We start from the raw sequence: 14,305 nt of genomic DNA, 5'->3' as shown, positions 1-14,305 counted from the left end.
ATAGGCCCAAAACATAATGTCTAGTGTTCTGCTGAATTCCAGCTTGAACACAGGTTGGCATCCTGAGAGCGCTTGAACAAGGAATGAGGCCATGACGCTGGTGGTGCTGCACACTACCTCCCCATTGCATCCGTCTTGCCAGGTACCCTGCCCCAGAGTCAGTGCTTCAGCCCTTGGAGAGCTCTTACTTATATCTGTTCTTTTCACTCTAGGGTTTCTGCAAAAATCCTCTGGAAGGATCACATCTCCCACAACTGCTTCCATAAGAATTTTTTTATTATTATTTAGAAATGCAGTTATATACATAGAACAATTAAAATTAAATTAAACTTTGTACAAATATTAAAATACTATCTTCACACCCACTGCAATGTACAGGATACCAAAAAAATATATATATAAAATAAAATAAAGCAAACCCAAACTGATTGAGTGACATCCTGCACAGAGTCAATTATGCATGTGTTGTTTTAAACCATTACAAGAGTACCATTCTGCAAAGGATCCCAGAGTGGCGCAACAATCTTAAGAAGCCAGGGCAGGTGTGGGCACTGCCATACAACCCACAACCATCTCGCCTCCCTGCTTGGCAATCCAAGTGCTTTGCCCTGCAGCCCCTCTGGCTAACTCTGCTGCTTGGCAGAGGGCTCAACACTGGGGTTTTTGTTCAAAATTCTACTAGGGTTCCAAATGGAAGTTAAAGAGTCACTCTCCAGCAAAGCTGGGCCTGCCACCTTTCCCTCTAGCAAACCAGCTACCATACCACTCAGTCCAAACATCTGTTGAGAAAAACATTCTGTAAGCCCTGCAGGAGGCCTAGCAGGCCCCACTGGCTCACAAGAAGGTCTTAGCCTTGCTGTCCTTGGCATGTGAACCTGGAATTCAGCTGTGAACTTCCCTTCCAGCCCCTTTTTGCTCTTTCAGAAGGGAAGAGAAAAAAAAAAAGTCTAAAAATGTTTGCAGCATATTCCATTCTCTACGAAAAGATGTTCCCCAGAAATGGAAGCAACATTGTTATGTAGGAAGCAAGTGGTTTGAGCACTCGGTGGGCACTGGGAGGAAAAGGGCAAGTGCCACCTATCCCCATGCCACCACTCATGAAGCAGGAATCATATACCTTTGTCTTTCTTGCCATCTGGTTTCTCCACAGAACTTTAAAGCTGGGGCTGGGAGGAGGAGGGCAAGTTGTATGGGGAAGACAATCTTAGTTTAAGTTCTGTTTGCAAACGGAGTGCTTGTAGAATGTATATTGAAATGCGTTATAAAATCAAACTCACAGAGTAGCCAGGACTCGGCCCATTTCACAGTTCACATCCAGTGAAACAGGAACACAGCACACGAAATACAGAAATGGCAAAAGACAGAGCCTACCTGCTAAACTAAGGCATGGAAGGGACGGAAATTTTAAATGATTTTCACCATGTTCTGGCTCTTGAAAGTTGCTAAAATGTGACTGCAAGTCACCAGGATATAAAACCTGCACTGAGTCAGCTCAAGTGTGCAAACAAAACAAAAATAAGTCCTTTGGTGCTGACCATTTCTCCTGCATAGTCTGCAGGACTCCCCTAGAGATGAGCTCGGGAAAGCAGGGCTGTGGCTGTTTCTTTCTTCCCATCTGCTCCAGGCTCTCAGCAGCCTCTTTCCTATCAGCCTGCCACGTGACACTGGCCCTGTTTCTAGCCAGGCCCCACCTCAAGGCAGCTGTGGAGTCCCCAACCCCCTTAACAAGGGACAAAGCCCAGAAGCCCCAGGAACAGTAGCACATGACTGATGGTTAAGATTTGCTTTGGGGGAAAGAGAAATAACTGTAGGAAGAAACTGATCCAGACATCAGCAGCAAGACAGGCTGAGCCGCAATGCCTGCACAAGCCCAGGAGCCTCAGGAGAGAGCCTCCTCAGACCTGAGGAGGGGGTGGGCCCACTTGTTCAGGCTTCTTACTTTCCTACCAGGCAGACAAGCCTGGGCTTGTGATCCCCAGAGTGGTGTCAAAGCATGGCGAGAGGGAAGGCGGCATTAGGAGAAGGAAGGCTGTTCATTTTACTAAGGGCCACACCAGTCACCTAGGTGGCTGAATAAACCCCAAACATCTCTCAAGGGGCAAAAACCTAGAGTAACCAGATAGAAAAGGGTAGGATCTTCTATTTAAAAAATATTCTAGAATAGAATCCAGGTTTTGGAAGAGTGGAAAATAAAAGCTAAAGGCTCCACAGTGAGACTTCAGCCCCCTCCTACTCACTTCCCCCTGCTCTGTCCTGGAAGAAGACAAGGACGGCACTGTGGACACAAGGGAGCCGGGGTCTGTAATGCAGCTGAGGGCCTTAGGACCCCTGGGAAAGGGGGGCATGCCAGCAACTCCTGGGAGGTGTGTCTCATCTCCCTCAGGCTTCAGCCTTCTAGTTCTAGCACCTTCTCCACCTCATTCCCAGCTGACCACACTTGCCTGGACTCTAGGCAGCAGTTGGTGCTCCTGGGTAGGGGACATGTGGGAGTGGCCAGCAGGCACTGCCCTAACCCTGAGAGGAAGGAAGATGAGGGGTGGCAGGAGGCCGGGAGTGACCACGACCAGGGAGTAAAGTGCGTTGTGAAAGTGGAGGCAGAGGGGTGGTGGGCTGGGAGGCAGCTGTGCCTCTGTTCAAGGACACCCACACCTGGAGCTAACCCTGTTAAGTCAGGTACTGAAAATGCACTGGACCTTTTAATATTTTCACTACCCCGGAGGTCAGGGGAGGAGCAGAGGTACAGCACAGGGTCAGCTTGAAAGTTTCCCAGCCCTAGTGCTTCAGAGGGGGGGAAGAAAAAAAAAAAGCAAAAGCAAACATTCCTTAATGCCACATCTATCTTCTGAAGATGGTAGCAGCCAGTTGGAGCTCATCCACCCAGCCTTATTAGCATTCAATATGGGGGGAAGGGGGACCCTGGAAGCAGTGGCTGGAACAACCCCCTACCACCCCATTTTCAAGGGCCTACACCCAGGCTTCAGTCTAAAGGGGCCTTGGGAGCCAAGCAACTGGGCACTTGCTGGCCCACTTTAGCCAGTTAGGCCAGGGGTGCTGCTACCATTTCTCAGCCCTTCCCTAGGGTATAGAGAAGACAAGGTGTGGCTTGTCAGACAGGATTTGTGTAGGGGTGCAGGGAAGGGCAGAAGTAGGAAAAGCAGTGGTGCAGCAGGAACAGGCCACTTCCTGGGCACAGTTACTAAGGCACGTGACCGTGGTGAGGAGGATCCTCAGGATTGGGCTGGAGCTGCCTGCAGCCACCGGGGACTTGTTCTGTGCCTCCTGGCCTCCCCTCCATCACCACAAACTCATAAAGGGGCAACTTGCCCAGACTGCCAGTGACCAGATGAGCATTTGATGGCATCTCAGCAACTCTCCTGCCCTAGACATGATGTGCCTCAGGCCCCTGTGGGCATCCAGGAAGCCAGAGCTGCCTGAGATAAAGCCCAGGAGGCAGCATGCAACTTCCCCTTATCCAGGGAGGCAGAAAAGCGGTGGCCCAAGCAGTTGATCTGGAAGCAGGAAGTGAGAACTTGCATATTAGGAAGAAGATCATTATCAGTCACCTTCCTTCTCTCCCTCAAGATCTTCTGGATGTTTCTGGAAACTCTCAACTTGACAGAGTGAGGAAGCTGCACCTGAGCTGGACAACTGGGTGCCGGGACAGCTTTGGCATAATTTTCCAAATCCTCCATTTTCAGTCAAGGAAATGTGCCACCAGTGTCAGCTCAAGACAAGCCCAGGGACCCACACTCCTGCCCCAGCGAGAGCCACTCCTGCCTTGAGAGTTTACTCTTGGATCTGCTCCTGCAAGGGGCACCAATGCCAGCCCCAGGCCCATGCCCTGTGTACAAGGGCAGCAGCCATTAAGGCCTATAGACAGCAACATGCCTGCATGACAGGAAACTGAAGGGGTGAGGGAAGGCACAAGTAAACACGGTGGCACTCAGGCCCACAAGGACTGTGGGGGCTGCCACCAGAGAGCTGGCTGGAAGGGACCCAAAAGCTTAGGAAAAGGGAGAGTTCGATCCAGCACATTCAAATATGTCCCCGACAGATGGGAAGGCTGAGCTGGGCAAAAAGCCAGCTCCTCCAGCTGTCCAGGCAGATGGCGAGAATCTTCCTTGAGTTTCCAGCGAGGTGGCCTGCAGGCCTTCAGAGACACACAGATACTCAGGTGGCAGCTCAGGTGTCCAGGTGGGGTGGCTGGAGAGTACAGGGTGCTCAGACCCAGTGGGAGAGGGAAGAAGGGCAGAGAGGACCCTTGCAGAAAAGGAGAAAGGCTGCTGGCAGGCCTCATGCTTCTTTTAACAGTGGGATATCTGCAGGAAGACAAGGAGGGGAAGGACAGTGGTTATCCCAAGGGGGTTTCTCCACAGCACTCGTGACCCCATCTCCATGCTCCCATATAGCCCCTGGTTTAAAGACATGTCCTACTCAGACACTTCAAGGTAGTCAAAAATCCCCGGCCTCTTTTATAAGCCTTTCTGGCTCATCCCTCCTACTGCCTAATAAACTGAACATTCAGCCTGGTATTCAAATCCCTTCTGGGTCCAATAATTTGAACCTACTCTCTGCCTTTGCTCTGCTGCTCTAGTCATTTCCATTTCTCTCCTAAACCCTCCCTCCACAAAGTTCTGCTTAATTCTCATCTCCTCCTAAAGCCATCTGCCAGCTGTGTGACCTTGGACAGTCACCCCTCTCTGGGTTTTGGTCTTCTCATATATCAGTGGGAGGCAGTGTCAGGCCAGTGCCTGAGGCTCGACATCCTCTGACACCATCAGTCCTAGACAGCTCAGACCTGGCCTGCCACAAACTCACTAACCTTCATGTTGTGTTTACTGATCCCCTCATTTCGATGAGAACCCTAAAATTCCTAGTTCCATTATTTTCCTAGTACAGGTCCCCACCATATTTTCCAACTGACTAACACTCCATTAACAGAGTGTGTTTTGCATTTCTTTGTGTTGCTTCAGAAATCTCATCTAGTACCAAGAGTAAGATGGGCTCTCAAAAATGCTTCTTCAATACTAAACAAAGTAAGGCTGTAAGGAAGGGCACGCACCTCTTTGGCTCCTTAGAGAGAGTAAGGGATGCAATTTGCTCTTAGACACATCCCCTAAGATATGTGGTTGACTGTCTAGAGAGTCAATGTCCCCCTATCCAAACCTGGGTCAACTATTTGAGGTCCCTTGCCATCTCTCTAGCCAACCAAGAAAAAAGAGTGCAAGCTATTGATAGTTGGGAAACTGCAAACATGATATCAAAAACTTTTAACTTTTAGACACTCTACCCAGGATACCAAGGAGGTATGAAGTTTCCTCTCAGGCTCTCTGAGTACAGAGGGTATTGCCATTGAAAGGGAAACTTCTAGGCTTAGTCTGCATCCTGAACTATATTGGGATTTCCCCTCACAGTTATTTTATAAAGTGAAAGGCTCAAGCCCAAGGTTAAACTCTCTAGGCTCTAGCAAATGCAGAAATGTAAAGAGGCAGTAGTTTCACTTCCTGGATGGTTTGCTACAAAGGAGCTAGAGTTACCTGGGAGGCCGCATGGCATAGTAGTGTTAGAAATACAAGTTCTGGAGCCAGAGCCATCTGGTTTCAAATCCCAACTGTCATTTACCAATGGACAAGTGACTTACCCTCCTTGTGCCTATTTACCCATCTGTAAACTTGGGATAATAATAAATATTTACTTCTCAGAATCACTGTAGGTTTAACTGAGATAGAACAAGGAAACTAAGGAGCACAGAACCAGGCATACTCTCTTTTTTTTTTTTTTTTTTTGGTGGGATTCTTTTGTTTTTTGTCTTTTCTTTTGCAAGCATTTGCTGCTAAGCTACATCCCAGCCCAAATATTCAGAATTAAGCTACTGTCTGCACTGGCCAAGTCTCCCTGACATTCTTGACCTCTTGGGAACATAAAAATTACAACAATAGGATAGCCCCCCACCCTGAACATCCACCTTTTCATTTAGCCCATCAACAGCATCAGAGACTCTAATCTATCAGCATTCACAGACAACAGTGACATGTCTCCAAACAGAAAGCCCAAAGTCCTCCCTGGTGTTCTGAGGATGAAATCCTATTTTGTAGGCTAAGGCCCTAGGTATTTTCTTTCCTTGCTGAAAATACACCAATGATTAGAGGCCTACAGTCCTTCCTCACTCCTAGCAAGGACTCTAAATAGCTAATAGTTCCCATTTAGCATACACTACCTACCATCTGTGTACTCCTCCGATGTGAGGGATAAAAGGCTTTGTATGTCACTATTCTCGGAATCTGCCGTTTCTTTGTGTGCCAGTCGGCTGCTCCCTGAGCCTGCTGCCCAAGAAGAGGTGGTTGCCTGATGCACCATCACAGTCTCTGAGCCCCGGGAGCCCCAGGCTTCACATAGTCCAGACTGGCCTGGGGTCTCATCCTCTCCACCTGCAGAGGAGCAGGCCCCTTGGCCCAGCGGCTGTGGATCCCTTGGCACATTCCTCCCACTAGGCCCAGACCCTTCTGACAGCACAATTTGCACTCTGGGGTCAGCGGGTGGCATGCAATGACCGGAACTGCCGTACACAGCTTCCTCATATGAAGGTAGTGCGACCTGGACTCCATCCACCATAATGGAGACCTGGTCCCCAGATACTCCCTGGTCACGCCTGGATTGAAGGAGAAAAGAGAGAGAGAGAGAGAGAATCAGAACACCCAGATAAGTAAATAAATACCACAATACCAACAAAAACCTCAAATTTTGAGCATTTACTATGTATCAGACATAGCATTAGATGCTTTAGACATTTGGCAGGGGTAAGGTGTGGCTCAGTGGTAGAGCAGCTGCCTAGCATGTGTGAGGCCCTAGGCCCATTTCCACTACTGAACACTCAAAAAAAAAAAAACCCACTTTACCACACTGGATCCTCACTTAAGCTCTCAGGTAGTGGTCCACCAAGAATGCGGAAGAGGGCTGGGGATGTGGCTTAGTCATAAGCGCTTGCTCAGTGCGCACAGATGAGGCTCAGAAGTTAAGAATCTTGCCCAACAGTCAGAGAGAGACCTGAGACTTGAATCTAGTTTCACCCACTTTCAGAGATTGTGTTCTTAACCTGTGGGTACACAGGCACCCAGACTTTTGTGCAAAAGCCAAGAGCCTAGAGACCTAGGAATAGAGCCAGCACAGCTAGGGTAAGAAAATAACAGAGTGATGGTGGCACATGTTGTAAAATACTAAAAACCATTTCCTTGCACACTTTAAAAAGGTATGTTGAATGGGATATAAATTATATCTTCATAAAGCTATTAGAAAGAAGAATGGGAAGCGGGGAAGGATGGGGTGGGGGGAGAAAGGAGGAGAAAAAGCACTATAGTCTTGAAATGAAAAACCAGCCTGGAAATCAGAAGAACAATCTTCTGACTCAATCACTCCCCACTCTATTCTTTTTTTTTTTTTTTTTAAACTTTACAAACTTCACAAAACTTACCGGTTTGCTCCAAAAATGCACATCCCTCCCTTGGTGGGAAGAGAGCTCTGCCATACTCTAGACAAGTCATGCCTGCCCCAGCTGCTCCTGTTCTTCACCACTACAATAACCACTATCCCGACTTGCTTGGAAATCACTCCTTTGCTTTCTATTTTAATAGTTTTATTTGTTTAAATATGAACCTTTTATTATGAATCTTTCAGCACTAGTTATGCACATTTTTGCTCTTATATGAATGGGATACAGGGTGAATTTATGTGCTAGATATGTCTCTGATTTCTTTAACTCAATTTATTCAGACACTTTTGTCATACACATACACATACATTGTTTTGGAACCATCTGAAAGTAAGGCACATTATGTAGCATGTACCTCCTAAGCACCATTTCTCCTATGCAACTGCTGCAACAGCATATGCCAGAAATTTAATATCAGTGTAATGCTGTAATAAAGATTCCCCAGACTAGCCAAAAATACATCCATTTCAGCTGCAGTCCCTTTTGTTTTCGTTCAGGACCCAATTAAGGATTATGCACTCCATTTAGCAGCCCTGTTCCTTTCATCTCCATTAATTTAGAATAGTCCATAACAGTTTTTCTTTTATGGAATTGATATCTTCTGAAGAATACAGGCCAGCTGTCTTGTGGGATGTCCCATAATCTGGATGTATCTAACCATTTTTTCAAGATTGGATTCAGGCCAGTTTTTGCCAAGTTTTGCCACACAGGTGAAGCTCTGTCTCCTCAGCTCATCACACTACAATCTGCTGATCGACCAAACTAGTGTTGCTTCACTGTTGTTAGTAGCTCTCAAGTTTCTTACGTGAAATTGCAGATAAAATCCATGGCTAATTCAAATAATGCACACCCTTAGGATTGAGAGAAGTGGCATCCTTAACAGTACTGGAAGGAAGAGAAACTTTGATGGCAAGGTGGCATAAAAGCAGCATGCATACTGGTGTGTGCTTGTCATTTGCTATTCTAAATAAATTTTTGTGGTTTAAAAAGAAATACGTATACAGTAAAAAGTTTAAATGAGGTCCACAATGAAATCAAATCTCCTTTCTACTCAAGTCAGGAAAAAAAAATGGGTGGTTATTTTAATAAGCTTAGTAGTTAAATATAGAGAAAAGAAAATTCCTTAACGTAAAGGAAATGCACGTTAGATCAGTGTGACTTCAAGTAGAAATAGCTGATTCATTCAAGAAATAGTTCCCTTAAAATCCCCTATTCTATCTGGGTGTGGTGGCACATGCCTGTAATCCAGCAGCTTGGGAGGATGAGACAGGAGGATCATGAGTTCGAATCGAGGTGCTAAACAACTCAGTGAGACCTTGTCTCTAAATAAAATACAAAATAGGGCTGGGGATGTGGCTCAGTGGTTGAGTGCCCCTGAGTTCAATCCCCAGTACAAAAAACAAACAAACCAACCAACAAAAAAACAACTTTTAAAAATAAATGCTACCCCTCCCTCCAAAGCAAATAAAAAGAAGAAAAATCACATGCAGGACACAGAAACTAAATTTAACCAGATTGTTATCTGCAAGTTCCAAACCTAGAGTATTTCATAGACTGTGGTTTAGCTTGGCTCTTCTTGTCAGTGAATATAACAGTGACTGATGCAGTACTGAATGAACCTAAAAGATGTATTCAAGAGGCAGTGAGGCACCTACAGGGGGTGATGAGCAACCTGGAAAGCTGCGACAGCCCATGGGGGAAAGTCTGCCATCAAGGATACATACATCAGGGCCCCACCACTGGCTGCCCCCAACCCCAACCACCTCCCCCATTCAGTTTGGCACGGATTATAGATAATGTACTATACTAGAAAAAGGAAAATGATGGAGGCAGACAAGAATCCTACTTGCTTGGTCTCTTACATAGTGCAATGCAGTGCACTCAAACCACATTAAAACTACTGAGAAGCTTTCTGTACATGAGGGTCCCATGCTAAACCAAATAAATCAGAATGTTTAGCAAGAGAGGTTTAGATACACCCAGGAGTAAAAGCCAAGAGTACAGAAAGAAGTAGCTGGCAAACATGGGTGTGCATCACTATCATCTGGAGGGCTTGGAAACCCCATCCCTGGGCCTTAGCACCAGAGTGTCTCATTCAGTCTCTCTGGAGTGGGGCATGGAAATATGCATTCCTAACAACCCCGTGATGATACTTCTGGAACCACACTCTGAGAGCTACTGAGGACAGGGAAACAACATGGCTTTGGAGCAGAACAAATTTAGGACCAACCTCAGCTTTGCTCTCATCTAAAGGGTATGACCTTGAACGAACAACTCAATCTCTCTGAGCCTCAGTTTCTTCCCTCAACTGCAATGTTCCTAGAGGACTGAGATAATATATGCAAAACATCAAGCACAATGCCAGGGAAACCGGGGCCCTCCCCATCCATTTTCCTAGGACACACAGACCTGGTAAACCACAGCCTCCCAAGGCCAGTTAAGGCTAGCAACCATGGTGATGCTTGCTGCCTGCCCCAAAGCAGCACCAGAGGTGCTGGGCTCACCTGCTGTGATGGAAAGACTTCAGCTTTGGCTGCAGCAGCACAAACAGCACCACGAGGAGGAGAATGAGCGCCACGGAGCTGGCAGTGGAAGCCACTATAGATAGTGTGGGAACCCCAAGTGATGTGTGAGTTTCTTTGTCTATGAAAACAAGCCATTGTCAGAATCATTTTGTAGCCAGACACATAAAACATGAGCCCCAAAGCTGATACAGTCAAATGTCACCTGCAGAAAGTCATACAGAGTCATCCAGTGGCTGCACCTTTTCAAAAGGACAATGTGGATGGCCTATGTATATATGGTGCTCCTGGAAAGGAAACATTTCCTTCTGTTCCCTGAATAATAAATTTCCCTCACTTCCAGCCTTTTCAGTACATCTGATGCTAAGTTCACTTAACCCTGGAGATCTTACTTTTATAAACCACTCTGATCTTGCCTTCAGTAGTAGGTTGATGAACACCAACCATTAAAATGGGCATATTGTTCCAACTTATTGAGTAACCCATGTTCCCCTCCATGGCAGGGTAATTTAGAACTGAGCTGCAACAAGCCCTACCATGAGGTCCCACCGCTCTGGCTCTAAATATCAGGCTGGTGCCCCCTCTTCTCTGGGTTGTCATGGGCCCCATGTGTTCTGGTCTAGAAGCCCATGTATAAAACACAAAGACGGCCATATGACACTCACTTCTCTTCAGGTGGCTGAATTTTCCTGTCATGCAAGAGAGAAGGAGGCAGGAGAAGAGAGGGGGCATCCATCTAGCTGGACTATAGCTCCATAACAAAACAGTCCATTTCCATTCAAGGAAAAATGAGAGCCACTGGAGAAGTGTTAGCGTTGCGCTCACTGTGCTAGCAGAACATGGTCAAAGGTCACCAGCACTTGGCTGGGCAAATAAGAGATCCTAAACATCAAAGGAGCTTTACATAGCAGGGTAGATGCCTCAGTAAAGATAGGGAGCCCACTGGTGACTCAGTGGAATCTAATGGGACATGCACCAGCAACCCCAATGTTTTCCACAAAGACATGAAATCCCAAAGGAAGGGAAGCTGCAGGGCATCAAGCAGAGCTGTGCTGCAGCACAGCCAAAGGCTCTCTGAAGGCGGAAGGCGCCACTTCCCAGGAGCTGAAAGAAAACAGAGGCCCAGAATACCCCCTTCTCCTCTGCAGACTGACCCTCGTTGAGGTGGCAGCTAATCTCCATGGCCGGCTTCCACTCGCCATTCTTACACGTCAGGTATTTGTAGTCACCCTTCAACATGTAGCCTTCTGCACAGAGGTACTCGATGACACTGCCTGCTGTCAAGGGGTCTCTGCAGGGGCGGGGGTGGCATATGTAGCCACCATTCTCTGGCTCCGGGGGCAGGGGACACACTGCAAAGACAGAGAGAGCAGTGAAGCTTTCAGTGGGTGTCTCCACTTGATGACACAGCTCTGAGGGCCTCAACAGGAACCCTGGAATTTAGGTCGCCACTGACAGGGAAGTCTGTCTGTTCCCAACATTTCTTCTTCTTCTTCTTCTTTTTTTTTTTAAAGAGAGTGAGAGAGGAGAGAGAGAGAGAGAGAGAGAGAGAGAATTTTTAATATTTATTTTTTAGTTCTCGGCAGACACAACATCTTTGTTGGTATGTGGTGCTGAGGATCGAACCCGGGCCGCACGCATGCCAGGCGAGCGCACTACCGCTTGAGCCACATCCCCAGCCCCTGTTCCCAACATTTCCCTCTCCCTCCCCACTGTCTTAAGGGATCTGTATCCATAACTCCACAGGAGATACTGCCCTTTTTTTTTTGGTACTAGGTATTGAACCCAGATGGTGCTTTACCACTGAGTTACATCCCCAGTCCTTGTAATTCTTTATTCTGAGACAAGGTCTCAGAAAGTTTCTGTGGCTGACTTCAAACTTACCATCCTCTTTGGTGGCTGGGATTACAGATCTGAACCACCTTGTCTGGCTCCAATCCTTTTTATTTTTTGTCTCACTATATTGCCCAGGCTAGCCTCAAAACTGAGGCCCTCCTGCCTCATTCTCCCAAGATGCTGGGATTACAGGCACGTGCCACCACTCTCAGTTTAAAACATGGTTCTGACTCAGAGTGAGAGGAGATTCAATACTGTTAGCCCACGGGGGCAACGTTAGCCTTGTTTCTGACATCAATGTCAGAAAGAACTTGGAGGAATAAGAAGAATGCTCTGGCTTCTGAGGGAATTTCTGGTGAATTTCTTGGGAGGCTTCCCAAGCCCTGTGCATCTTCCATGCTCTGGTATCGCTTGTCTCTATCCCACAGTTATGTCCCATATTTTTCTGTCCACACAACAATCTAGTTTTAAAAGCACCTTTACCTCCTGTCTTATTTGTTTAGCCTTACAACTGTAGTAGATATCCTTTCTCTGCTTTGAAGATAAGAACAATAAGGCCCACAAAAATGAAGTGACTTTTAGCCAAACTCAAGGCAGGGTGAAGGCAGACTTGGGAGCAGAGTCAGGTCCTCTGATTCTGAACCTGAGTTCTTTCCACCAGCAGATTCTACTCTTGACCCAGGAGCAGAGTAGCTTGTAAGGGGTGTATGTGTAAAGGTCATCTCCCTTTCATCCCTTCAAATTTGTCAGTTAAGGAGATGGCAAGTGGAGCCTACCTGTGGTGGTACTCTGGCCTAGATAAGCTGTAGAAATAACTTAAGAGGACCTAGAAGGTCTGAGTAGCCTACAGGAAGAAGAGGGTGACCTCTCATTCTCCTGGGGACAGACTGCAAAACTGAAGCTCCACACAGTACATTGGACGCTAGGGCCAACAAAATGAGAGGGGCCCAATGAGGACACTAAGAGATCAATGTTTGGAAGGGTGGGCTGTGGGAAGGCAGGATGGCGAGGCACCCATGAACTTCAACTTTCCAAACATCTTAAAATGCAAGATTGACTGAGCTTCTTCCAAAGGAAATTCAATTTTACTGACCATAACCCACCCCAATCCTGAATACCATAGACATCTATCTGTATGAGAACTGTAATGGTCATTCTCTCTCTCTTTTTTTTTTTTTTTTTTTTTTAAACTTCCTCTAACAGGCCCAGAGTGTCTGGGAGTAACCTGGCAGTGTCTGACTATCCAAGACAAGGTGCAGGCTTGCTCCCATCCCCAAACTCCTTACAGCCTCTCCCAGGATCACCTTTCTCTAGTCCAGAATGTTATTAGCAGGCTGACTGCCAAATGGGTTGGAGGTAGATTCCAGGTACAAAGAGAGATGACAGTTTTCTGCTTCAAGCTTCAAATCATTGGTCTGTATTGCTTTTGTTTTTTGGTACTAGTGATTGAACCCAAGGGCACTTAAACACATCCCCAGCCCTTTTTTATATTTTATTTACAGACAGGGTCTCCCTAAATTTTTGAGACTGTCTTTGAACCTGCAATCTTCCTGCCTCAGCCTCTCAAGCCACTGGACAGGTGTGTGCCACTGCAACTGGCTAAAGCTACATATAATTGAAGATGAGGAGCGAAGGCCATTTTTTCTTTTCTTTCACTTACTCATTCTTGGTAGTGCAGGGGAATTGAACCCAGGACCTTGTACATGATATTCTGCATACATTCTACTACTAAGTTGTCCACCCAGACGTACTATTTTCAAAAAGCTGTTAACAAACAGAGCTAGCACAGATGCCAAAGGATCCAGAAGTCTGGCAGTTTCTCTGAAATTTAAGAGATGAGCCCAAATAAGCTACTCAGCTCCCTTAAAAAACACACCTCTGATCTCCCCATGGTATACCTGGCCCAGAGTCCTGACAGGAGAGCCAAGTTATTCAGAGAGCTAATAGTCATGAACTGCTTTACCCCTTCACTTTCCCTCTTTTGATCAGGGCAGCAAGGCTGTCACAGACCTCCCAGACTTACTCCCTGGCTCTCCTCAGATTGGGTCTAATTAGCTCATTTCCTGAGAGCAGCAAAGACTCAAAGACAGGGCCAGTATTCTGGGAAAGCGGTTCTCACCGGGAAGGGCCGCTTCTGCTCTGGTATGTGTTTCTGCCTATAAAACCCACAGAATCTTGAGTAGGACCCTGGAGGTCATCTAGCACTCATTTTAATAAGTGAAAAAAAGTGAGGTCTACAATGAAGCAACTTGCAATTCAATTTCGTTTTAATTCAGCTAATATTTATTGATTATTGTGTAGGGATCAGTATGCTATAGTTCTGAATAAGGATAAAAAGCACTTCTGGCACTAGTAGCCAAATAGGGATATAACAGATATGCACACACATACATTTAAAAAAATCATTTTCTTCATGGTTTCCGGGTTTCTCTTTGGTTTAGGGACACTTTCCCTACTCAGA

General features: G+C 46.5%; 1 protein-coding gene across 3 annotated transcripts in view; it reads right to left on the bottom strand.

Moving 5' to 3' along the window:
* Positions 1-258: 258 nt before the first annotated feature.
* The window catches only part of Susd6 (sushi domain containing 6), a 102,873-nt gene continuing 88,826 nt past the window's right edge, over positions 259-14,305 (bottom strand). For all 3 annotated transcript variants that reach the window (XM_078050124.1, XM_005322837.4, XM_078050123.1), the window contains exons 3-6: positions 11,163-11,360; positions 9,991-10,129; positions 6,222-6,649; positions 259-4,319 (exon numbers count right to left, since the gene is read on the bottom strand). In XM_078050124.1, the coding sequence (XP_077906250.1) occupies positions 4,294-4,319; positions 6,222-6,649; positions 9,991-10,129; positions 11,163-11,360 (791 nt within the window). In that variant the 3' untranslated portion in view covers positions 259-4,293. The remainder of the gene's footprint in view (positions 4,320-6,221; positions 6,650-9,990; positions 10,130-11,162; positions 11,361-14,305) is intronic.

Source organism: Ictidomys tridecemlineatus, chromosome 5 (genome assembly GCF_052094955.1).
Source record: "Ictidomys tridecemlineatus isolate mIctTri1 chromosome 5, mIctTri1.hap1, whole genome shotgun sequence".
Taxonomy (NCBI): Eukaryota; Metazoa; Chordata; class Mammalia; order Rodentia; family Sciuridae; genus Ictidomys; species Ictidomys tridecemlineatus.
The sequence above is the reverse complement of the archived record's forward strand: the minus strand, read 5'-3'. Positions and strand labels throughout refer to the sequence as shown.